General features: G+C 40.7%; 1 protein-coding gene across 2 annotated transcripts in view; it reads right to left on the reverse strand.

The window, feature by feature from the left end:
- Positions 1–26,642, reverse strand: part of STK31 (serine/threonine kinase 31) — an 80,057-nt gene that overhangs the window by 6,274 nt on the left and 47,141 nt on the right. The window contains exons 12-22 of one of the 2 annotated variants that reach the window (XM_066354012.1): positions 22,427–22,543; positions 21,334–21,453; positions 19,699–19,830; positions 16,258–16,359; positions 13,009–13,089; positions 10,175–10,300; positions 8,600–8,725; positions 8,336–8,422; positions 7,537–7,686; positions 3,475–3,597; positions 1,721–1,789 (exon numbers count right to left, since the gene is read on the reverse strand). In XM_066354012.1, the coding sequence (XP_066210109.1) occupies positions 1,721–1,789; positions 3,475–3,597; positions 7,537–7,686; positions 8,336–8,422; positions 8,600–8,725; positions 10,175–10,300; positions 13,009–13,089; positions 16,258–16,359; positions 19,699–19,830; positions 21,334–21,453; positions 22,427–22,543 (1,233 nt within the window). The remainder of the gene's footprint in view (positions 1–1,720; positions 1,790–3,474; positions 3,598–7,536; positions 7,687–8,335; positions 8,423–8,599; positions 8,726–10,174; positions 10,301–13,008; positions 13,090–16,257; positions 16,360–19,698; positions 19,831–21,333; positions 21,454–22,426; positions 22,544–26,642) is intronic. The other variant, XM_066354013.1, reaches the window with a different exon arrangement.

Raw genomic sequence — 26,642 nt, forward strand, 5'->3', positions numbered from 1 at the left:
GCATATTAAAAAGATGCTCCATACCTCATGTCATCAGGGAAATATAAATTCAAACAGAAAGATACCACTACACATCTTTTAGAATGACCAAAATCCAGATCACTAACTCAACCAAATGCTGACAAGGATGTGAAGCAGGAGGAGCTCCCACCCATCCCTGGTAAGAATGCAAAATAGTACAGCCATTTTGGAAGACAGTAAGGTAGTTTCTTATAAAATTAAACATACTCTTACCATACAATACAGCAGTTGTATTCCTTGGTGTTGACCCAAGGAAGTGAACTTATATCCCCACAGAAATCTGCACATGTTTATTACAGCTTTATTTATAATTGCTGAAACCTGGAAGCAACCAAGATATCCTTCAGGAGGTGAATGGGTGAATAAACGCTGGTACACCCCGACAACAGAATTATTATTCAGCAATAAAAAGAAATGAGTTAGCAAGCCATAAAAAGACCTGAAGGAACCTTCAATGTATATTACTAATTGGAGAAAAGACAATCCAAAAGGGCTATATACTGTGTGATTCCAACTATATGACATTCTGGAAAAAGCAAAACTATGGAGACAGTAAAAATATCAGTGGTTACTCAGATCTGGGGAAAGTAGAGATGAACAGGAAAAGCATGGAGGACTTTTCAGGCAGTGAAAATATTCTGTATCATACTCTAATAGTGGCTGCACGTCATCATATATTTTTCCAGACCCACAGGAATATCCACCAAGAGTGAACACTGATGTAAGCTATAGACTTCAGGTAACAAGAACGTGTCAACGTAGGATCATCAGTTGTAACAAATGTACCCCCCTTGTGGAGGATGTTGCTAAGGAGCAGACTATGCATATGTGGGAGGAAGTATATGAGAAATCTCTGTACCTTTCTCTCAATTTTGTTGTGAATGTAAAACTGGTCTTTAAAAATGTAGTCATAAAAAAGTGGTAAAATATGTTTTCCCTTTTTAAAAAATAGCATGAGAACTTTTAGAGCCTGATCATTATACTTTTATAGACTCATTTACCATACTTTTATAGACTCATAGACTTAATATCTAGCTATACTGGACTATTCCATTTCAAAATAATTTAATATTTTCACATCTTAGTGCAAGCTACTGTCTTTACCAGAAATGCCTATCACCTACCTCAGCCTACCTTGCATAAACCCCTAATTCAATCTTGAAGAGTCACCTCAAATAACTATTTTACTTTCTTAATAATCTATGTATAGATCTTGGCTGTTTACTTGTTCACATCTATAAATTATTAATTTCTTCAATGCTGCAATCCTAGTAACCCAGCCCCTAGTATAGAACAGTTGCTCAATTACATTGGCTGAATACATCTATGAATGGCAAAGCAATACAAATGACATAGACGTCTGATAAAAAAATGAGTTAGGTATTTATAAAAAAAAAGTTAAACATGAATTATAATAGAGTAATATCTTGGAGATAAAGCAGACTATTTTCTCCTAACTGTTACTTAGATTATTTATACAATTTGTGTGACAAACACATCCCAGCTGTCTGCTCTAACAGTACTTCTCTGGCAGTTGTTTGAGTAGGGCACTGAACTATTTTTCAGTATTTCTCTACTGTGAATGTTATTTGGCATTCTTACAAAAATAAGATGACACTGTCAGTCAAATATTTAAGTTTATGTTACTACTACACATCGGTATCACATTTTCAGCAAGTAAACGACAAAAGTCACATACCAAATGAAACTGATCCACTTTCGGGATTCCGTCTTCATTTGTCTCAAGTTCCCGATTTTGAACAGAAAGCTGTTAAAGAAAATGAAAAGGAATAAATTCTGAATAAATCAATATCATCAATAATTCAACAAATAACTAGTGTTGGCGAGGACACAGAGAAAAGCAAACCTTTGTGCATTGTTTGTGGGAAAGCAGACTAGTGCAGCCACTGTGGAAAACAGTATGGAGATTCCTCAAAGAATTAAAAATGGAACTGCCTTATGACCCAGTAATTCCACTTTTGGGACTATATCCCAAGAAATGTGAAACACTGACTTGAAAGATTATATGCATCCCTATGTCACTGCAGTGTTATTTACAAAGCCAAGATCCGGAAGCAGCCCAGTAGATGAGTGGACATAAAAGCTGTGGGCCATTTACATGATGGAATAATACTAAGTAGTAAAAAGAATGAAATTTTACCTTCTAAGTCAACACAAATGAACCTAGAGACTATTGTGCTAAGTGAAATAAGCCAAACAGAGAAAGACAGCTACCATATGATTTCACTTCTATGCGGAATATAATAAACAAACAAACAAACAAAAGAGAAACAGACTCATAGCAGAGAATAGACCCACAGCTGTTGGGGGAAGAGGGCAGGGGGGCTGGGTAAAGAAGGTGAAGGTATTGAGCAAAAAAAGATAAAACAAAAACTTCATAGACACAGACAATAGTATAATGATCACCAGAGGGAAAGAGGAAGAGCGGGGGGTAGAAGAGGGTGAAGGGGGACAAATGGTGAGGGAAGGGGACCTGACTTAGGGTGAACACACAACATATGATACTAATGATGTATTACAGAACTGTATACCTGAGACCTATCATTTTATTAACTGTCACCCCAATAAATTCAACAAAAATTTTTAAAAAGAAGAAAATAAAGAAAAGCAGTTACCTAGTAGGTAGCTCCCATAAGACTGTTGGCTGATTTCTCAACAAACTTTGTAGGCCAGAAGCAACTGGCACTAAACATTCAAAGTGGTGAACATTAAGAAACTACAACCTAGATTACTCTACCCAGCAAAGCCATTATTTAGACTCAAAGGACAGAAAATGAGCTTCCCAGACAAGAAAAACCTAAAGAAGTTCCTGTATTATAGAAACCAACAAGCCTGTATTACAAGAAATGTTAAAGCAGCGGTTCTCAACCTGTGGGTCGCAACCCCAGTGGGGGTCGAATGACCAAAACACAGGGGTTGCCTAAAGCCATCGGAAACACATATTTTATTTAAAAATGTATTGTATAATAAATATGTATTTTCCGATGGCTTTAGGCGACCCCTGTGAAAATATGTATTTTCCTGTGTTAAAGGGTCTTCTTTATGAAGAAGAAAATAAAAGATCAAAAGTGTGATTAATAAAATGGCAATAAATATGTATCTATCAACTATTTATTTATTTAGGTGGGGGTTTTTTAAGTGAGAGGAGGGGACATAATGAGGCAGACTCCCACATGCATCTGGAGTAGGATCCACCAGCAACCCCATCTGGGGCTCATGCTCAAGTACTGAGGTATTTTCAGCACCTGAGGCTGATGCACTTGGACCAAACAAGCTATCCTCAGTACCCTGGGCCACACACAAACCAATCGAGCTACTGGCTGCAGGAGGGGAAGAGGGAGAGAAAAGGGGGAATGGAAGGGGGGAGAGAAGCAGAAATATATATATATAATACATATAAATGACTGACCTATTTCAATAAAAATAACATACCCACAATAAAATGCAACCATAAGCATACAAGTCAGAGCTTGGAGAAGCAGGTTTTCCCATTTTCACTTCAGGTGACATCAGACTCAAGTTACCAATCCTCATGTTCACTGAGGCTCGCTGAGTCTACAAAAACAACAGATTAAATACTTAAAAGCAACACAGTTGAGATGGCTTTCTGTGAAGTACTGTACATTTAATCCACACACACAAAAACAAATTTATATGAATTCTCTTTTGCTACTGAGCATTTTTACCTAATTTCTGCTATTATTAACTGTTCCTAATATCTGTCTCACAAAATTAACAGCAAGACTTTGGTTACATTTCACAGTAGAGTCAGGTAGATTCAAAACTAAGAACCACTAATTGTTTAACTATTTGGTACTTTCTAAAAATAAGTTTCATGGCCTGACCTGTGTTGGCGCAGTAGATAAAGCATAGACCTGGGATGCTGAGGTCACCGGTTCAAAACCTCGGGCTTGCCTGGTCAAGGCACATATGGGAGTTGATGCTTCCTGCTCCTCCCCCTGTTCTCTCTCTATCTCTCCCTCTCTCTCTAATAAAAATGAATAAATAAAATCTAAAAAAATAATAATAAAATAAAATAAAAATAAGTTTCATAAAGGTAAAAAGGCAGTGCTATTTTTTAATTCTGAAAAATTCTAAGTAACTTTTTAAAAAACTAAAAAGTCTACAAAGTACTTTCCTTCCCTACTAACCATTTTCTAAGGACACCATTTCTAATGTGAAAGGCTATCTAATGACAAGAACACACCCAGGAATCTGAGAGACCTTAGCTGCAATTCTCTATCTGCTGTGTGACCTTGGACTTGAACCTCTTTGAGCCTAAATTAATTCTTAAAACAGAAATAATATCTACCTTTCAGAGTTATAGTAGGGCTAAAGATAATTAGCACAATAATCCCCTAGCATATATTACTGTTATTTCTTCTTCCGCTATCTTTATCCTTGTTTCTCAGAGTGATCCAAAGACCAGTATCTACAGTAGTGGTAGTCAACCTGGTCCCTACAGCCCACTAGTGGGCATTCCAGCTTTCATTGTGGGTAGTAGCGGAGAAACCAAAGTATAAATAAAAAGATAGATTTAACTATAGTAAGTTGTTTTATAAAGATATATTCTGCAAAACTTAGCAAAAATCTGACATAAAGTACTTGTAATTATTATTATATGCTTTAACTTGCTGTATGTAACTGCCTTATAAATTTTATAAAGTAAAGTTACTTCCCTACTTTATAAATCACCATTACTGTGGAACCGGTGGGCAGTTAGAAAATGTTACTACTAACAGAGAACAAAGGTGGGCGGTAGGTATAAAAAGGTTGACTACCCCTGGTCTACAGCATCACCTGGGAGCCTGTCAGAAATGCACCATCACCACTCCAGAACTGCTGCACAGAAATCTGCATTTTAACAAGACCCCCAGGGGATTCATACACCCTGTAACGTCTGAACAGCAATGATCTTGACCACAGACTACTCTTCAAATTTCTCTTCCTATTTAATAATTCAATCTGAGGATGGTGTGAAAGATGAAGTAAAAGGTGACTTTAATCAATATTTCAGAGTAAATTCATTATAAATAAAGATCAAAACAATGTTTTGAGAGCTAATATAGCTAAAATATCAGTATAAAAGAGGAAGAATAATTCTTGGAGTAGCCATGATAGCTACAGCTGTGCAAATAACATATTCAAAAGGTAAACTAACCAGGATCTCTAAGAGTTGTGAACTTTTTAAACTTCATAATTTAGTTACTTTTCTTAGAAAATTATCTTAATTTTCAGAAAAATATGATAAAATAAATATTTCGGCAAATCTACTTTGTCTAAATCCTTCATATTTCATTACAGTTTTACATCTGCATTTTTAAAGTCTTTCTAAGCTACACCACCGAGCCTACATACATACAGGTCTCACTGCCCTGTGACTTGCTGATGACCAAAGGATAAAGCGTTATAACTTATACTATCAAAAAGGGAACTTGTCCAATAATAAAACATTTGCAAGGATGTAGGGAAATTGACATCCTCCTATGAGAATGTAAAATGGTATAGCCACTTTGGAAAATAGTTGTTTAGCTTCTCGAAAAGTAAGACAAGGCCCTGGCCAGTTGGCTCAGTGGTAGAGCGTCAGCCTGGCGTGCGGAAGTCCCAGGTTCCATTCCCGGCCAGGGCACACAGGAGAGGCGCCCATCTGCTTCTCCACCCCTCCCCCTCTCCTTCCTCTCTGTCTCTCTCTTCCCCTCCCACAGCTGAGGCTCCATTAGAGCAAAAGATGGCCCGGGCACTGGGGATGGCTCCTTGGCCTCTGCCCCAGGCGCTAGAGTGGCTCTGGTCGCGACAGAGTGACGCCCCAGATGGGCAGAGCATCGCCCCCTGGTGGGCGTGCCGGTGGATCCCAGTCGGGTGCATGTGGGAGTCTGTCTGACTGCCTCCCCATTTCCAGCTTCAGAAAAATACAAAAAAAAGAAAAGAAAAGTAAGACAAGAGTTACCATATAACCCAACAATTCTCCCAAGAGAAAGGAAAACATATGTCCACACAAAAAATCTTGGCCCTGGCCGGGTGGCTCAGCAGTAGAACGTCGGCCTGGCGTGCGGAGGGACCAGGGTTCGATTCCCGGCCAGGGCACACAGGAGAAGCGCCCATTTGCTTCTCCACCCCCCCTCCTTCCTCTCTGTCTCTCTCTTCCCCTCCCGCAGCCAAGGCTCCATTGGAGCAAAGATGGCCCGGGTGCTGGGGATGGCTCCTTGGCCTCTGCCCCAGGCGCTAGAGTGGCTCTGGTCGCAGCAGAGCGACGCCCCAGAGAGGCAGAGCATCGCCCCCTGGTGGGCAGAGCGTCGGGTGCATGTGGGAGTCTGTCTGTCTCTCCCCTTTTCCAGCTTCAGAAAAATACAAAAAAAAAAAAAAAAAAATCTTGTACACTCATGTTCATAGTAGCATTATTCATAATAATCAAAAAGCAGAAATCACTCTAATGTCCATCAACTGATGAATGTGAAAACAAAATATCCACACAATGAAATATTTGGCCGTTTTTGAAAAAATGATGTTTAGAATCAAGCCACAACATGGATGAACCCTGAAAACATGCTAAGTGAAATAAACCAATCACAAAGGCTACATACTGTTTGATTCCATTCATAGCAAATATCCAGAATAGGCAAATCCATCGAGAAAGAAAGGAGACTAGTGGTTTCCAAGGGTCTGGAGCAGAGGAGGAAATACGGGTGACTGCAAATGGGATGGGGTTTCTTTTGGGGATGATAAAAATGTTCTGAGATTAGATAGTGGTGATCAATGCACAACTCTGTAAACAGATTAAAAACTACTACTAACTTGTACACATTATATGTGAGTTATATCTCACTAAAGCTATTACCTTAAAAAAAGAATTGCTCCCTCATGTTTATGTGTATTTTAAGACGGCCCATTCTACCAAAAACAAATAAAAAGATCACAATATGCCATTTGTCTGATGTTTGCTATTTCTACAAACTGCCTCTTCTGAGGTAAAATGGCACCAAATTAACAACCAATGTAGTTAAACTAGCACTTAAACTAAATAAAAACGTCCAAGGTTTCAAAGTTTCTAAAAATGCCCATTAATCAAAAAATAACAAAGTGTGTGTGTGTGTGTGTGTGTGTGTGTGTGTGTGTGTGTGTGTGTGTGTGTTTCATCTGTTGGGAGGGAGGACACTGGACAAAAGGGGAGGCAGGTGATAGCCACCTAATGTTCCCTGTGTATTTCCTTGCAATTAAATGTATCTTATGATGACAAAATAATAATCAATGTTGTCAATGCCATTGACTACGTCAGTTTGCTCCTATGACTGATGGTTAAAAAATATAATGCAAAAATTTAGAAACTTGTGTTCCAGCACCTAGCTGGTAACAGCAAATTGCTTATACTGCATGACACACCTTAAACTGAAGGCAAAGATCTTATAAGAAATTATTGTACTATATAAAAGCATTGAAATACTGCTTAATAATATTAAATGAAGCCTAGAACCTATTTGTAAAATCATGATATTTTACCACAGATTTGGTGAAGTCAAAATCTCCAACAATTCCTTGTTCGCGGTTTAAAACAAACACATTGTTCTGGTGTAGTGATCCATGAATTATGTCAGCCTTGTGCAATGTATGCAGGCCCTGGGCAACACCTTTCATGACCTTCAAAGCTTCCTATAGATAGTACATACAAAAAAGTCAGGAAGTAGGTAAATCGTTTTAATAAATGAACCTTTTCTAATCAAAAGGCTTCCCAGAAGTGAGCAAAGCTTCCTCTAAATGAAAATTTAAAAAGAGTACGACATAGAGAAATAATGAAAGGCCAGAAGCCCTTATTATATAACTAGTGACATCATATATTATATTTTTTTATATATATATATATATATACTTATATGATTTATAGACATCAGTCTCTAAGAAGACTTAGATTATAAATAATTACCATTTACAGCATCTAGGGGAAAAAAAGACTGAAACAGTTTTACTGGGTAGGAAAAGTCAGGTGTCCTTTATTGGTATTAGTAATTCAAATTTACAATAGAAATTAAAGCTTCACGCACTTATAATACCAAGTGCTATACTATGCAACTTACAGTGAGCTTTGGTACCAAAAAGACCTAATTCCAAGTCCCAACTCTGCCACTGGCTAAAAAATCCTGTGCAAGTCATTTAATCTCTGTGAGCCTCATTTTTCTCTTCTGCGTTTAACAGAATAATGCCTATCACAGGGTTGATGTGACAGAGTTAAAAGTTTTACATAGTATAAAGCATGTAGTATGCCTCAATAAACATTCGGTATGAGGGGTTTTTTTATACTTACCTCTGAAGTTAGAGGCATACTGGCTTGAACAGCACTCAGGTTTGCCCTAGGATAGTACGGGACCACCAGATAAGCCATAGGATCGGACTAAGAAGCAAAACAGCGATGAGACTCAAAGTAAAAAATTCTTCAATATATTTTTAGTATGCACTGATTGTACACGGTAACTTTATGTTAAAAGGAATGAATTGCCTCTCTAAAACTTGAAGCTAAAAGTTGTTTTAAATGTAATGTCTTCTGTAAGAGATTAGTATAAGAACTTACCTTACACAAAAAGAGGAATATCAACGGTATTAACCCGGACTGCTCCTTAGCTTCTCTCCAAGCTCTGTGATAGGCAGCTGCTCTCTGAATCACCCTGGCTTCCGTATCAACGTCCACAGAATAGCCCTTGTACCAAACAGGAGGGCTGGTTAATTCCAAGATATAAATCCCACTCTAATTATACATCATTCCAATGTAAACATAATGACTTTTATATAAGTTAAATTACATCTTATTTTATTTTTTAACTTTATAAGTATGCTTTCTATCTGCTTTGAATGATATAATTTAGAAAGGAAAACCCCAATTCTACTTGGGGCTTAATATACATTCCATAACAATAGACACTAAGGCAATTTAATTATATTATTATCAGAGTAACAGTTTCCCAGATGAATGAAAAGAAAAAAATCAAAAACACAGAAGTCTGAGTTGGCCAAACAGATAAAATTTCAAGGACCTTGGGCAGTTGGCTTAGTGGATAGAGCATCGGCCCAGCATGCAGATGTCTGGGGTTCAACCCCTGGTCAGGGCATACATGAGAAATGACCATCTGCTTCTCTTCCCCAGCTTCTCCCCCTTCTCTTTTCCCCTCTTGCAGCCAGTGGCTGGATTGGCTAGTATCGGCCCCAGGTGCTGAGGATAGCTCAGTTGATTAAAGCATCAACCCCAGACCCCAGACAAGAGTTGCTAGGTGGATCTTGGTCGGGGCACATGCGGGGGTCTATCTCCTCTCCTCTCACTTAAAAAATAATTTTCAAAGAAAAATATAAAAAAGAAACAAGGATTTTTAAAGATATTGGATAGGCCCTGGTCCTGTAGCTCAGTTGGTTAGAGCGAGTCTGATCCCCAGTCAGGGCACATGCAAGAATCAACCAATGATGGCATGACTAAGTGGACAACAAATCAATGTTCCTGTCTCTCTCCCTCTCTCTCTCTCTAAAAATCTATTTTTTAAAAAAGGTTATTGGATAGAATGTAGCAAGATAAGTTCACCTGAAGAAGGAATACAAGTATATCCTTTAAGGCAGTGGTCCCCAACCCCCAGGCCGCAGACCGGTTCCAGTCCGTGGGCCATTTGGTACCGGTCCTCAGAGAAAGAATAAATAACTTACATTATTTCCGTTTTATTTATATTTAAGTCTGAACAATGTTTTATTTTTTAAAAATGACCAGATTCCCTCTGTTACATCCGTCTAAGACTTACTCTTGACGCTTGTCTCATAAGTTCGACAATTATATTTAAAAACACCAGTTTTTATGCCGGTCACATAATTTTATTTTGTGCATTTATCCATCCCACCCTAAAGGCCGGTCTATGAAAATATTTTCTGACATTAAACCGGTCCGTGGCCCAAAAAAGGTTGGGACCACTGCTTTAAGGAACATATATTACTTAGGGAAGCTTTGAATTCAAAATTAGTTCTGGCAATCAAACTAGAAGCATAATCATTAAATTAGTCAACTAATACAATTTAGAAAACAAACTGTGGGTTTTTATTTTCCTAAAAAGTAACACCAACACTCCCCTTTATATTTATGTACCTCCCATAAGTCAGAAGAACTTAAATTTACCTTTAAAAGAATTATCTGCCCATTAACCTCGGAACATACCAAAGGACGCTTGCTGCTAAGTTCTTTCATGGGCTCAGCATCAAGAAGGTCCCGTTCCAAGCTCATGGTAAGAAGACCACTAGAGTCCTAGGCACAAGTGTTTGTTACAGTAAGAATCCTAACAATCCCAGCACTTTGAAATCATCAGCATGATTAGTTACATGCTTTTAGCTGAATTGAACATCATCAACCACACTGGAGAAATCAATAAAATAAAATATTTAAAGTTTCATATTTTTCTAGTTACTGGCTCTTGAAATCCTACAACACAAAGTCCTATCGTCATACATAACTGTCGCTCCAGTTCTACAACAGATTCTGAAGAGGACTGGGAGTGCCCAGACGGAGTCCCAAGGGACCCTGATATTGACCTGTGAAAGTTCCCTAGTTTCCTAAAATATTAAAATGATAATAAAAAGGTTTCAGGATGGGACAAGAAGTCTAAAACTTATTACTACTATGAAGTAATTCTAATACCTCTGCAACTGTTTGAAGTAGAATGAAAAATTGCTATCAAATATTTTAATTCTACCAGATATTTCTGCAACTTTTTAAAAGAAATAATTTTTTGCACTAAAACCTGACTATCAACAGTTTGGATCAAGCTAAGTTTAGATGCATAATTTTAGTAACAGAGTTTTTAAAATTGTTTTGAGGTTTCTTTTTCTAAGTGTTGTCAATATATGTAGGTAATCTACAACCTATAATCAATCCAAAGAGATTTTCTAAGTATACATCACAGTTAAGCATCTTAAAATCATTAAACATGTCCACAATCTTTCACAATAAAACAGGTTAGCACATTTAATTTTCAAGTCCTACAAGGCACTACATATTCACACGTCCATCCTACATAAGATAGTCTCTAAGCTACAGTTAAAACAATTACAAGGAGCCCTGGCCGGCTGGCTCAGTTGATAGAATGTTGGCCCAGTGTGTGGAAGTCTCAGGTTCGATTTCCAGCCAGGGCACACAGGAGAAGCGCCCATCTGCTTCTCCACCCCTCCCCCTCTCCTTCTTCTCTCTCTCTCTTCCCCTCCCACAGCCAAGGCTCCATTGGAGCAAAGTTGGCCCAGGCGCTGAGGATGGCTCCATGGCCTCCCTCTCAGGCGCTAGAATGGCTCCAGTTGCAAAGGACCAACGCCCCAGATAGGCAGAGCATCGCCCCCTGGTGGGCATGCCGGGTAGATCCTGGTCGGGCGCATGCGGGAGACTGTCTCTCTGCCTTCCCGCTTCTTACTTCAGAAAAATACAAAAAAAAAAAAAATTGCAAGGAAAACCCCAGATTATTTTTAAATCGAGTCTGGAAATATTTTACAGTAATTTCTTTAACAATGTAAGGGACTTTAATCTTCACTTTTATGAGTTCACAAGACTTCTGTCCCATATTTAAGCTATTATCATGGACGTAATGTCAATCGTAAAGAATAAACATTGTTAGGCCCTGGCCGGTTGGCTCAGCGGTAGAGCGTCAGCCTGGCGTGTGGGGGACCCGGGTTCGATTCCCGGCCAGGGCACATAGGAGAAGCGCCCATTTGCTTCTCCACCCCTCCCCCTCTCCTTCCTCTCTGTCTCTCTCTTCCCCTCCCGCAGCCAAGGCTCCATTGGAGCAAAGATGGCCCGGGCGCTGGGGATGGCTCCTTGGCCTCTGCCCCAGGCGCTAGAGTGGCTCTGGTCGCAGCAGAGCGACACCCCGGAGGGGCAGAGCATTGCCCCCTGGTGGGCGTGCCGGGTAGATCCCGGTCGGGCACATGCGGGAGTCTGTCTGACTGTCTCTCCCCATTTCCAGCTTCAGAAAAATACAAAAAAAAAAAAAAAAAGAATAAACATTGTTATCTAGTCCCCCATCGCCATCAGGTGATATAAAATACAGAGCTAACAGATTCGACCCTCAGAGCCAGAGCTGACCAATCCTGCTCCACACTGTCCTTCTAATACACTGATTCCCAGGCTTTGAATCCTGCTGGCCTAGAAAACTATACCCACATCACCATCTCTACCTTAACCAACTTCTTCAGAATTTTTTTTCCAGTCTGCTTTAATTTAAAAGGTACATTCTGCATAAATTCCTCATGACAAGCTGTGTCCTGCTTTCATTCTAACTCTTGGAACAGCAGCTACAACTGCTTATCATTTCAAAAAACAAAACACCTGTAATGCAAATAAGTGAAGAGCTGTTGAGTGGGAGAAAAACAACAGAAAAAATCATTCAAACTAATATAAAAACTAAAATACACTATGCCAGAATTAAAGACAGTTTGAGAAAAAGTTCTACTAATACCCAGAAGCTATTCATCAGAAATGTTCTTATAGGCGCTGGGCGGTTGGCTCAGTGGTAGAGCGTCGGCCTGGCGTGCAGGAGTCCCGGGTTCGATTACCGGCCAGGGCACACAGGAGAAGCGCCCATTTGCTTCTCCACCCCTCCCCCTCTCCTTCCTCTCTGTCTCTCTCTTCCCCTCCCGCAGCCGAGGCTCCATTGGAGCAAAGTTGGCCCGGGCGCTGAGGATGGCTCTGTGGCCTCTGCCTCAGGCACTAGAGTGGCTCTAGTTGCAACAGAGCAACACCCCAGATGGGCAGAGTATCGCCCCCTGGTGGGCATGCTGGTGGATCCCGGTCGGGCGCATGCAGGAGTCTGTCTGCCTTCCCATTTCTGGCTTTGGAAAAATACAAAAAAAAAAAAAAAAGAAAGAAAGAAATGTTTTTATAGTAATGATGTTATAAATTTAACACTGACACAATTTTAATATCAGTTTTCAACACTCTGCAGAGTAATTCGCAGGGGAAACAAAGCTTACCATGTACTTAAGAAATCCTATTTCAGGATAAAGTAGAGGCAGTTCAGGGAACCATTTCTGTACCAAGCAACTCAGCTTCTCCTAAATTTAAAAAGTATAGATACATACTCAATTGTGATATGGTCTTCAGGAAAAAAATAACAGACTTGTGTCTCCCTTATTATATATATCTAACAAAATGTATAATCTAAAAATATATGACCTAAGCGACATAAGCACTGATTTTACCTTCTACTACAAAAAAAAAAAAAAAAAAAAAAAAAAGCAAATGAAACCAGGAGTCATGCTAGACCTAATAGACCTAATAATCATCTTAGTAACAGAAGAAAAACTTAATTACCAATTTCAGGCTTGGTTTATATATGTGGCACAAATCTTCCCTAGTGTCAAACTCTGCACTCACAAGCTAAAATGAAAAAGTCTGATGATACACCTATTTGAATCATTAAATTGTCATTATTTCTCAAAAACAAACAAAAAAAAAACACCACCACAGTGACACCTTTAAAATATTGACAGTTTCATTTAGGAGAAAAAAAACATAAAAGCCTTGAAAGTAAAAATATGTGGCTCTACAAAAGTCACTTTGAAGCAAACGTAAAAACTGAAGACCCTTGCTGAGGTCGCCGGTTCAAAACCCTGGGCTTGCCTGGTCAAGGCACATATGGGAGTTGATGCTTCCTGCTCCTCCCTACCCCTCCTCTCTCTCTCTCTCTCTCTCTCTCTCTCTCTCTCTCCTCTCTAAAATTAAAAAAAAAAAAAAAAAAAAAAAAACTGAAGACCTTTAGAAAGGTCATTTATCACATATTTATTAAATGAAAGTTCTAGACACTTATCTAGGCACTGGGAGACAGCCATTTTACTCCAAGTAAATAATGAAGTACACAGGTACATGAGTTTTCTAAATGAAACATAACCTTAAAATGTCTATTATTTTCACAGTATTTTTATTTTTCAAAGCACTGATCCTAACTTCTTCATATATAACATCCCTGAAACATAAAATACAATATTCTTTCCACTTTAAATAGGTTATATGCTAACTCTCCCAAGGTCATAAAAATTTATGGTAAATTGAAGACTTAAAAGATATAACTTCCCCCCAAGGCCAAGTAACTTAATTTTGTAATCTTCTTCAACTAACCCACACTACCCTGTTAATGCTGCCATTGCAGCATCACGCCAAAACAATGTTCATGTGAATTTTAATAAAAAAAACATGCATGCTTTCTGTTAAATACAGTATGTCCGTAAAGTCATGGTGCACTTTTGACCGGTCACAAGAAAGCAACAAAAGACCATAGAAATGTGAAATCTGCACCAAATAAAAGGAAAAGTAGGATGATGTGGCAGCATGTGCACATGTGCAGATGAGGACGTAACACCGTGTATACGGCAGAGCAGCCCACGGCCATGCCAGTCGAGATGTGGACGGTACAGAGGAAAGTTCAGTGTGTTCTGTGGCTCGCTAAATGCGATTCCATGACCAAAGTGCAACGTGAATATCGGCGTGTTTATAATGAAGCACCACCACATAGGAATAACTACTCGGTGGGATAAGCAGTTGAAGGAAACCAGCAGTTTGGTGGAGAATCCCTGTTCTGGTAGGCCATCAGTCAGTGATGAGTCTGTAGAGGCTATACAGGATAGCTACCTAAGGAGCCCTAAAAAATCTGTCTGTGAGCCCACATCAAACTGCACTGAATAGGTATGAAACTGGGAGAGTTTTCCTTTTATTTGGTGCAGATTTCACATTTCTATCTTTTGTTGTTTTCCTGTGACCGGTCAAAAGTGCATCATGACTTTACGGACACACTGTATAAGCATTGTGCAAGTTGTGTTTATGCTATAATCTCAATTCTTGTAAATATAAGCAGGAAAAAGATACCAAGAAAATTAATGTCAAAAATTAGCCCTGGGGTCCTGGCCGGTTGGCTCAGTCGTAGAGCATCGGCCTGGCGTGCAGAGGTCCCGGGTTCGATTCCCGGCCAGGGCACACAGGAGAAGCGCCCATCTGCTTCTCCACCCCTCCCCCTCTCCTTCCTCTTTGTCTCTTTCTTCCCCTCCCGCAGTGAGGCTCCACTGGAGCAAAGATGGCCCGGGCGCTGGGGATGGCTCCTTGGCCTCTGCCCCAGGCGCTAGAGTGGCTCTGGTCGTGACAGAGCGACACCCCGGAGGGGCAGAGCATCACCCCCTGGTAGGCAGAGCGTCGCCCCCTGGTGGGCATGCCGGGTGGATCCCGGTCGGGCGCATGCGAGAGTCTGACTGTCTCTCCCCGTTTCCAGCTTCAGAAAAATTAAATAGATAGATAGATAGATAGATAGATAGATAAATAAAAAATTAGCCCTGGCCTTTTGGCTCAGTGATAGAGCGTTGGCCCGATGTGTGGCTGTCTCAGGTTTGACTTCCAGTCAGGGCACACAAGAGAAGCAACCATTGCTTCTCCACTCCTCCCCTCTTCTCTCACTCCCCTCTCTCTTCCCCTCCCCATAGCTCAACTGGTTTGAATGCATAGGCTCAGGCACTGGGGATGGCTCTGTGGAGCCTCCACCTCAGGTGCTAAAAATAGCTCTTGTTGAGAGCACAGCCCCAGACGGGGGTTGCCAGGTGGATCCCGGTCTGGGCGCATGCAGGAGTCTGTCTCTGTATCTCCCCTTCTCTCTCTGTTTTTTTTCTTTAGAGTCAGAGAGAGGGACAGATAAGGACAGACAGACAGGAAGGGAGAGAGATGAGAAACATCAATTCTTCATTGCAGCTCCTTAGTGGTTCATTGATTGCTTTCTCATATGCAGACTGAGTGACCCCTTGCTCACGCCAGCGACCTTGAGCTCAAGCTGGTGAGCCTTGCTCAAACCAGATGAGCTCCCGCTCAAGCTGGCGACCTCAGGGTCTCGAACCTGGGTCCTTCCTTCACATCCTAGTCCAACGCTCTATCCACTGTGCCACCACCTGGTCAGGCTCCCCTTCTCTCACTTAGAAAAAGAAGAAAAAAATTAACAGTGATTACTACTGTCACCACTTAGCAGGAATGGTGATGTTTTTCTTCTTTATAACATTGTGAAAGTTCCACATTTGAGACAATGGTTCTGAATTAAGTTGTCATCAGAAGTCGATATCTAAATTCACATAAACGTTACTATGCCAACATAACTATGCCAATTCTCCATCCTTGTCCACTTCATAAAATGGATATATTAATTCAATTTCTAGTACAAACTAATTCAAAACTTCAAAGAATCAAATACTTACATATTCCTCCTGCTCACGACCAATTTCTTGAAAGACGCTATTACGCAACCGAGTTATTTCTTGTTTTATTTTTTCAATTTCAGATCCATCATAGTCATCAGACTTTAATCAAAAGAAAAAAAGACCTTACAGGCTTGTCAGACTGAAAATACATCTTCCTAATAAGAATGAATGCAGCTTCCCTAGCAAATAACTCTGTCTGATTTCGATATATTCTTCTGTACCTAGCAAATAATAGGCTCTCTAACACTTGTTAAATAAATATGTATTAGCTTATTCTAATACTAACTTTCCAAAACCTACAAAAAAATTATAAAAAATAAAGACAAAATAAATTACATAAATTTTTCTCATCACTTAATTTGCTGTAGAACTTCTCTATGATAAAGATGACCAATGACCAACTGACATTACAAAGTAAGTGTGAAGAACAGGAACCAGCCTGGCTGGACTGCACAGTGGATAAAGTATCATCCCTCCCAGCTGAGGTTGCAGGTTCAACTCCCAGTCAGGGCACATACAGGAGCAGCTCAACGTTCCTGTCTCTCTCTCTCGCTCGCTCGCTCGCTCCCTGCCTCTCAAAAAAAAAAAAAAAAAAAAAAAAAAGCAACCAGTAAGTACACAACTAAATGGAACTAAGTGAAACACTGAGTTGATGCTCCTCTCTCTCTCAAATCAATAGAAAACAACTTTTTAATTAAAAAAAAAAAAAAAACAGGAAGCAGAAGACAACTAAATTGCCTGGAATTGTTTTCTACATGAGATTGGTTTTTAAAAAATGAGTAAATGTGTGCTATGTCTACTAGAAGACAACATAGGACTCACAAAGACTCCAATAATAAGCCACCTTAAAAGGTACGTATTTTCAAAGTTAGATATATTTCTCCAAAAGTAAGACACTTTTTCCCACAGTTCAGAGTACAATGAAACTGGAAAAAATCTTCTTTTTCTCTTTTATTCAGTGAGAGGAGAGGAGGCAAGTCAGACTCCCTTATGCACCCTGACCAGGACCCACCTGGCAAGCCCACTAGGGGGAGAAGCTCTGTCCATCTAGGGCGTTGCTCTATGCTCAGCAACCAAACTCTTCTTAGCGCTGAGGCAGAGGCCATGGAGCCATCCTTAGCACCCAGAGCCAACTCACTCCATTTGAGCCATGGCTATAGGAGTGGGAGAGAGAGAGAGAGAGAGAGAGAGAGAGAGAGAGAGAAGAAGAAGAAGAAGAAGAAGAAGAAGAAGAAGAAGAAGAAGAAGAAGAAGAAGAAGAAGAAGAAGAAGAAGAAGAAAGAAAGAAGGAAGGAAGGAAGGAAGGAAGGAAGGAAGGAAGGAAGGAAGGAAGGAAGGAAGGAAGGAAGGAAGGAAGGAAGGAAGGAGAAAGAAGGAAGGAAGGAAGGAAGGAAGGAAGGAAGGAAGGAAGGAAGGAAGGAAGGAAAAGGAAGGAAGGAAGAAGGAAGGAAGGAAGGAAGGAAGGAAGGAAGGAAAAGGAAGAAAGGAAGGAAGAAGGAAGGAAGGAAGAAGAAGGAAGGAAGGAAAGAAGGAAGGAAGGAAGGAAGGAAGGAAGGAAGGAAGGAAGGAAGGAAGGAAGAAGGAAGGAAGGAAGGAAGGAGAAGGAAGGAAGGAAGGAAGGAAGGAAGGAAGGAAGGAAGGAAGGAAGGAAGGAAGGAGAAGGAAGGAAGGAAGGAAGGAAGGAAGGAAGGAAGGAAGGAAGGAAGGAAGGAAGGAAGGAGAAGAAGGAGAAGAAGGAGAAGAAGAAGAAGAAGAAGAAGAAGGAGGAGGAGGAGGAGGAGGAGGAGGAAGAAGAAGAAAGAAGAAGAAAAAGAAAGAAGAAGAAGAAGAAAGAAGAAGAAAGAAGAAGAAGAAGAAAGAAGAAGAGGAAGAGGAAGAGGGGGGGTAGAGGAGCAGATGGGCGCTTCTCCTGTGTGCCCTGACCAGGAATCAGACCTGGGACATCCACACATTGGGCTGATGCTCTACCACTGATCCATCTGGCCAGGGCCTAGAAAACTCTTAAATCACATTAGTTCTACTTATGTGCTCCAAAGAAAAACAGAGCAAATTCAAATTGGATTAAGACATAAGCCCTGGCCAGTTGGCTCAATGGTAGAGCGTCAGCCTGGCGTGTGGAAGTCCCGGGTTCGATTCCCAGTCAGGACACACAGAAGAAACGCCCATCTTCTTCTCCACCCTTGCCCCTTTCCTTCCTCTCTGTCTCTCTCTTCCCCTCCTGCAGCCAAGGCTCCATTGGAGCAAAGTTGGACTGGGCGCTGAGGATGGCTCCATGGTCTCCTCCTCAGGTGCTAGAATGGCTCCCGCCGCAATGGAGCAATGCCCCAGATGGGCAGAGCATCGCCCCCTGGTGGGTATGCTGGGTGGATCCCGGTCGGGTGCATGCGGGAGTCTGTCTGCCTCCCTGCTTCTTACTTCAGAAAAATACAAAAAAAGAAAAAGAAAAAAAAAAGACATAATATAAATCTATTTTGTATGGAAATCGAGTTACCAAGGCAACACTAAGAATTCACAAAATTTCAAGCCTAAGGAAGGAGGCTAGTCTAGATTAGAATATCTTAATTCTTCTAGTTCTATTATCATATAAAAACAACTTAAAATATGTACAAAAAATAGTATGCCCAGCCATTAAAAAGATTTTAAAAATACTTTATGACAAAATTCTATCTTTCGGAGAATACCCCATCACTTTGCATGTCATTGGCTTGTTATTATAATAGACATTATATAACATTATATAAAAACCAAAAGAATTTTTCAAATTATTCAAAGATATCTGTTACTAAAAACAAAGGCAGCCATGTAAACTGTTTTTTTGTTGTTGTTTTTGTTTTGTTTTGTTTTTTGTATTTTTCTGAAGCTGGAAACGGGGAGAGACAGACAGACACCCGCATGCGCCCGACCGGGATCCACCCGGCACGCCCACCAGGGGCGACGCTCTGCCCACCAGGGGGCGATGCTCTGCCCCTCCGGGGCGTCACTCTGTGTGACCAGAGCCATTCTAGCGCCTGGGGCAGAGGCCAAGGAGCCATCCCCAGCGCCCGGGCCATCCTTGCTCCAATGGAGCCTTGGCTGCGGGAGGGGAAGAGAGAGACAGAGAGGAAGGAGGGGGTGGGGGGTGGAGAAGCAAATAGGTGCTTCTCCTGTGTGCCCTGGTCGGGAATCAAACCCGGGTCCCCCGCACGCCAGGCCGACGGTCTACCGCTGAGCCAACCGGCCAGGGCTGTAAACTGTTTTTAAAGAACATTTAGTGACATGGGAGAATGTTTACACTATTAATGTAATAATTTTATTTATATATCCAGAGGAAAAAAGATATATAAGACATCATGTGAATAATGATTCTATTTTAAAGAGTACATTTACTCATTACTTTTATAAAACAGAGCCCAAGTAAAATGAGGTACATAAAAAGTTCAGTAAGAACTGTTTGCTTACTTCTTCCAAATTATTCTTCTCAACCAATTTCCATCTCAGTTGAGCTTTTAAACTTTTCAGTGTCTTTTTAATAGACAGCAAGTGATCCAGACTGGGGCTCTTATTTAAACATTTGGTAATCTGCTTCTTAAACTAAGTAAGAGAAAGAGACAGACAACACAGTCACTGATTGACAATTTATTATTTCTTTATTAAGATTCAACTAGTATTTACTGAATTCGGGTTGAAATAAAAAAGTTGACAATAGGTCCAAGGAGAAGGAGAGAGACGGGGGGGGGGCGGGGGGGGGGATGACCGATTGGCTGAGCAGTCAGAACTCACACGCCGATTGGTTAAGTGTACTGTTTTCCATGGGCGTGCTTTGTGGCCCTTCCAAAACAGTTACAGTGGGAGTATCAGAGCACTGATCACAGAGCACCCTAACAAATATAATAATAATGAAAAAATTTGAATATTATGAAAATTACCGAATGTGACAGGAAACATGGAGTGAGCAAATGCTGTTGGAAAAATGGTGCCAGTAGACTTCTGTGACACAGGTTTGCCATAAACTTTCAATTTTTAAAAAGCAGAGTAACTGCAAAGTGCAGTACAGCAAAGCACAGCAAAACGAGGTGTGCCTGTATTTCCTTTCTGTGCTGTGACTTGTATGTATGTATGCATATTATGTGCATTGTATCATTTTGTAAGCTGTAATCGAAAATGTTTTCTTCACTTAATGGTATATCATGAACATTGTCCTATATGATAAGTCATTTTGAGTGACTAAAACATCATCCCTCATACATATGTATGCCATTTAACCTTTTCTCTGTATTAGATGTTAAGACTACATCCAATTATTTTTTGGGACACAATATTGCAGTTAGGCCCACTGATAACCTCACAATGGCCTCTACGTGACAGAAGGGTACCACGTCGCTCACTGAAAGGCTAGAAATGATTAAGCTGAGTGAAGAAGACTCTCAAAAGCTGAGAGAGGCCAGAAGCTAGGCCTCTTGCCTCAGCGAGCCAAGTTGTGAATGCAAAAGATAACTTTTCCATGATAATTTTTTCTGTTCTTTTTTTTTTTAATTTTTTTTTATTTTATTTATTCATTTTTAGAGAGGAGAGAGACAGAGGAGAGAGAGACAGAGAGAGAGAAGGGGGGAGGAGATGGAAGCATCAACTCCCATATATGCCTTGACCAGGCAGTCCCAGGGTTTTGAACCGGCGACCTCAGCATTTCCAGGTCGACGCTTTATCCACTGCGCCACCACAGGTCAGGCTGCAAAAGATAACTTTTAAATTAAGAGTGCTGCTCCAGTAAACATATAAATGATAAGAAAGTGAAAAGGCCTTATTGCTAATATGGAAAACGTTTAGTAGTCTGGATAGAAAATCAAACCAGCCACACTTCCTTAAGCCAAAATCTAATCCAGAGCAAGACTCTAACCCTCTTCATATATGAAGGCTGAGAGGCGAGAGAGCTGCGGGGTGAATTTAATTCTATTCCAGCTAACAATGGCCTCTGTGCCCTGCTGGCAACGAATAACTCACCTCCATACTGGGCACTAAACTACTCGAGAGAAGTTTAAGTATTAAAAAACACAAAGCCTCAATATGTAAGACAAATAAAATAAAACATAATCCAACCTCCATACTGTTGTTGTACTTGGCTTGTACTGTGGCAATAAGCTCTTCCTCTGAATGGATCTTATGCAGTACTTGACTATATGTATTTAAAATGATCTCCTTATCTGCATCACCTTGCGCCTAAATGAGATCACACACATGGAGTTACAGACAGAGAAGTATCCAAAAGCTAAAAATTTCAAGAATAGATAAACTTCAAAGTGATGCCTTTAACACATTTCTATATCCATTTCAAAATATTTCTTAAACACAAATCTTTTTCTAGACAGAAGACTAATAAAGATGTTCATATGGGAAATTTTATACCCATGACACTATTATCCTTAGAGTTGTCTGGAAGAGAAAAACATCAAAGGAAATCAGGGATACTACAATGCTAAATGCAGGAACTAAACAATATACAGAATTTCAACACAAAATTATTTTTAGAAATCATCTATTAACAACCACTTCTAAAATCAAGTCTGACAAAACCATCTAATAAGGACTATTTGAGAATAAAGGAATATAGTAATATGTATATATTTTAATGCCAATATAAATAAAATCACAAAAGGTAAAAAGAAACAAGTAAAATAAAGAACATTACCACTGAGACTTTGGTAAGCAGCTAAAAAACTGGGAAAGAGTAACAGTGAGCAATACTAACATTACAAAATCCTCTCTTAGCTACACTAATCTTTAACTTGACATAACAACACACAATATACACAACAGAGAAATGGAGCTATTGTGCATCTGTTTCCAAAGCTCTCACAAATTTTACTTCAAGTTTTCACAAATTCTAAGTCTTTTCTTAGTCATTAGGGACGATGAACTCAAGAATCAAATGATACAGAGAGCTGATACATTTAGATTAAGAGAAGTTTTCCTAGAATTAAACATTAGTGTATTTTTAATGTGAAATGTCTTATTAAACTAAAAATATCACTGTGAAAGAATGAGATTTTCCTTTTATTTGGATTAGAATTTGAAAATATTACCATTTCAAAGAGGCCTATAAGAGAAAAGCTATGAATAGTCCTGATACTTTTTAACTAGCAATAGAAACCCTATTGCTTCAAAGGAAGCAACAATAAATATCAATACTCACAATCGCAGATAGCTCCAGCTCTTTGCAGACACTTGACTCAGTCTTCTCTAGGATATCATCAATATTATCAATTGTGTCCTCAGAAGTCAGTGATTCTTCCACAGACAGATCAAAAGCCTCATTTGCAAAAATAAAGGTATGAAGTATCTCATTGAATTATTTCAATTAGTACTGTGTCCTTATAACAGGAGCAGAGCATTCGCCTGTGCCCTGAACAATGTGGCGGGAAAGAAGGGTACCCAACAAAGATAAAGTACTACCCTCAGAAAACTTATGTACGCACCAGAAAAGAACTAAAAGGTAGATACATCACGTGCCTTAAAAAAAAACCACACAGATTTTTTAAATGTAGTTAGTAGTTAACAAAGGTGAGAGAACAGTACAGAGGGGAAGTATGGAGGAAAAAAAAAACAGAGACAAGACCAAGATGTTTTGGGAAACAGCAAAGGAGGCAGTCTGAGTAAAAACTGGTAAAAAGCCTTGAATGCTCAGAGAACAAGCTTAACTCTGAAAGGGATTAAGCAGGCAATGTTAGCTCTTGAACAAGAAGAAATATGACTACACCTGATATTCACTGAGGAGTTACTACTAGTTAGTAATCTGGCAATTAAGTTAAAGACTAAACCCAAATGGTTCCATTTCATCATAAAAACAAAAGTATTTTCTGTCAGGAAATAAACTTGATAATAACTTGCTAAGAATATAATCAGGGGCCCAAATTATAATACTGAACATAAAAAGTCACAGTCACTCTGATTTCAGGTATTCAGATTTGTGATTATGTAGATCTGGATTTGGGAAATAACTGTGGAAATGAAAGAAAAGGATACTGATTAAACAAAAAGACAATTATGATCAATAACAAAAAAATAAAGCAATAACTTAGTTATGTTAATTATCTATTAGGGAGTTCCAAAAAACAAAGAAGTAGCTAGAGAATAAAGGTTTTTTTCCCCAAAATAAAGCTAGAAATTCATAAGATAAATAACATCCTGGGTGTCCTCGCCCTTGCTAACAAAGTTGTAGAGCAGACAGAAGAACAAAATACCAGTAACAAAATTAGGCTAAAATTTCAAGTTCTGAGTACACTTTACAAAACCACATGCCCGGCCCTGGCCGGTTGGCTCAGCGGTAGAGCGTCAGCCTGGCGTGCGGGGGACCCGGGTTCGATTCCCGGCCAGGGCACATAGGAGAAGCGCCCATTTGCTTCTCCACCCCCCCCTTCCTCTCTGTCTCTCTCTTCCCCTCCCGCAGCCGAGGCTCCATTGGAGCAAAGATGGCCCAGGCGCTGGGGATGGCTCCTTGGCCTCTGCCCCAGGCGCTAGAGTGGCTCTGGTTGCAGCAGAGCGACACCCCGGAGGGGCAGAGCGTCGCCCCCTGGTGGACAGAGCGTCGCCCCTGGTGGACAGAGCGTCGCCCCTGGTGGGCGTGCCGGGTGGATCCCGGTCAGGCTCATGCGGGAGTCTGTCTGACTGTCTCTCCCCGTTTCTAGCTTCAGAAAAGAAAATTAAAAAAAAAAAAAAAAAAAAAAAACCACATGCCCATGCATCTTAAAAAATTACATGCTATTTTTGTAATAATAAACAAGGACTAAAAAATTATATATAAAGCACCATTTCTAATATCTAATATCAACTGAGATTAATATTCTCCATCTTAGATATCTTTGAGATATTTAAGATATCTAAAACACCAAAGACTTAAACACTGCCAAGTAACAAATCATATTAAGCATGACTACTTAGCCAAATGATGTTTAATCACATCTTGCTAGAGAAGGAAAAAGAGAACTTCCAGTCACTATGGCAGCATATGTAAATGCAGTTCCGGCAGTCCCCAAGTTATGAACAAGATAGGATCTGTAGGTTTGAAAATATTTAAGTATTTATATGCACAGAAAGGTCAAAATAAATACTATTTAAAACAAATAGCTAAGTTGCACTTAATAGGTAAATGCACCTCTTCCAATTTACATACAAATTCAAGTTAAGAACAAACCTACAGAACCTATCTCATCCATAACCCGGGGCTGCCTGTCCTCACACCCTCCCACAACCCCATCAAAACTACAATACAACTAAACTACACAACCACCATCATCCAGAACCACCTGAAATTGACCTGAATGGAAGTCCTACAACTATGTATTTCAAGAAGAAGCTACAACGAGACTGGTTGGAGGAAGAGGGGAGACACCAAACAGGCTGGTAAACACCCGTATGTGGCAGATAAAATTTGGGAGGAATATCTCGGCTATGGAGGTCCCCCTGAGGAGCGAGGTGTCCCAGTCCCACATTAGGTCCCCCTGCCCACGATTCCAATGCCAGGAAAAGAAGTCTCCATAACTCATGGCTGTAAAAACCAGCAAGGATTGACACTGGCCAGTTTGCTCAGTGGTAGAGCATCAGCCTGGCATGTGGAAGTCCTGGGTTCAATTCCTGGTCAGGGCACACAGGAGAAGCAACCATCTGCTTCTCCACCCCTCCTCCACCCTCTTCTCTCTCTCCCTTCCTCTCTCTCTCTTCTCTTCCCACAGCCATGGCTCAACTGGTTTGAGTGCATAGGCCCCGGGCACTGAGGATGGCTCCACGGCCTCGTCTCAGCACTGAAAAAGCTCACTTGCCAAGCAACGGAGTAGCTGCCCCAGATAGGTCTTGCCAAGTGGATCCTGGTCAGGGCACATGTGGGAGTCTGTCTCTCTGCCTCCCTGCCTCCCTGCCTCTCAATTAAAAAAACAAACAAAACAGCAAGAATTGTTGCTGAGAGGGAGGCTGCTAAAGTCCCAAACAGTTTCCTCTTAAAGGGCCCATGTGCAGACTTACTCAGATTCACACCCTCTGAGCTCCAGCACTGGGGACCCAGCTTCAAAGGAACCAGGACATAAAGGGAGTAACTGTATTATTAGCATCAAGGCAACAGCTGGAGAGACAGCTTTCTGCCAGACAAAAGTACTAGCAAAGGTCACTGTTCCTTTTCTGAGACTCCTCTCTACAGGGCCAAAAGGCAGATGCCATATTTCAGTCTCCATCAACCTGGCTCACAGTCACACCCTCCCCTCCCCCCACACCTACTGTGAATTCCTGAGACCCTGCACTACCAATCTGTGGGCCCACCCAAGCTGTTTCCAGTAGCTTTTCCATAAGAATGACTTCTCTTGTCTCATACTTTGAACTTTCCTAAAATCTCTCAAACATGCCATTTCTGGCCTCTGTGTACCCCATACCTCTCACTAAGTGGCCTCAGGCCCAGTCTAGCAGCAGCTGGCCTTGGTTCACAGCGTGGCCTCTCCTGAGCATCTCCAAGCCACCCAAGTGGCAGCCATCTGCAGATCATTCTGCAGCTCATGCAGGTGGCCCCAGGCAGTGGGTGGCCATGCACCTCCCGGGAGGCCCCAGAGCCAGTGCACCCAGTGAATAGCTGCAGAGCACACCAGAGTACAACCCTACCACCTCCATGAGCAGACTCGGAGAGCACCAGGGCCCCGCTGAAGTTCTGCTCCACAGGGTCAACTAGCACGGCAGCTCCTCTGCTGTAGTCACAGCCGGTTCTCACAGCCAGCTGCAGTCTGCCTGTGGATCAGTCCCTCCCACTGAGACAACTGAAGATCAATCAAAGCTTCATTACCACAGGACAGTGCACACAGCCAATACCGGAGCACACCTGGAGTGCCCACTGGGCCCCACAGAACCACCACGACACAAGGTCATTCTACCAAGTGCTCTACCTCATACACAGAAACAAACACAGGGAGGCAGCCAAAACGCAGAAACAAAGAAACAGGTCCCAAATGGAAAAAACAGGAGAAATCTCCAGAAAAAAAACTAAATGAAATGGAGGCAAGCAAACTACCAGATACAGAGTTCAAAACAAGGGTTATAAGAATGCTCAAGCCCCATTAAAAAAATAAAATTATTTAAAAACTTAAAAAAAAAAAAAGAATGCTCAAGAATTTAGTAAGAACCTCAACAAACTTCTAAAGCATGAAAAAGAACACAGAAACCATAAAAAAGAACCACTCAGAAATGAAGGATACACTAACTATAAAATAAAGAATAATTTACAGAGAAATAACAGCATAAAAGATGAAGCTGAGAATCAATCAGTGATTTGGAACATAGGAAAACAGTAATACCGAATCAGAGCAGCAAAAGAAAAAAATAATCCAAAAAACAAAGATAGTGTAAGGAGCCTCAGGGATAAGTTCAAGCACAACACT

This window comes from Saccopteryx leptura, chromosome 12 (genome assembly GCF_036850995.1).
Source record: "Saccopteryx leptura isolate mSacLep1 chromosome 12, mSacLep1_pri_phased_curated, whole genome shotgun sequence".
Classification (NCBI taxonomy): Eukaryota; Metazoa; Chordata; class Mammalia; order Chiroptera; family Emballonuridae; genus Saccopteryx; species Saccopteryx leptura.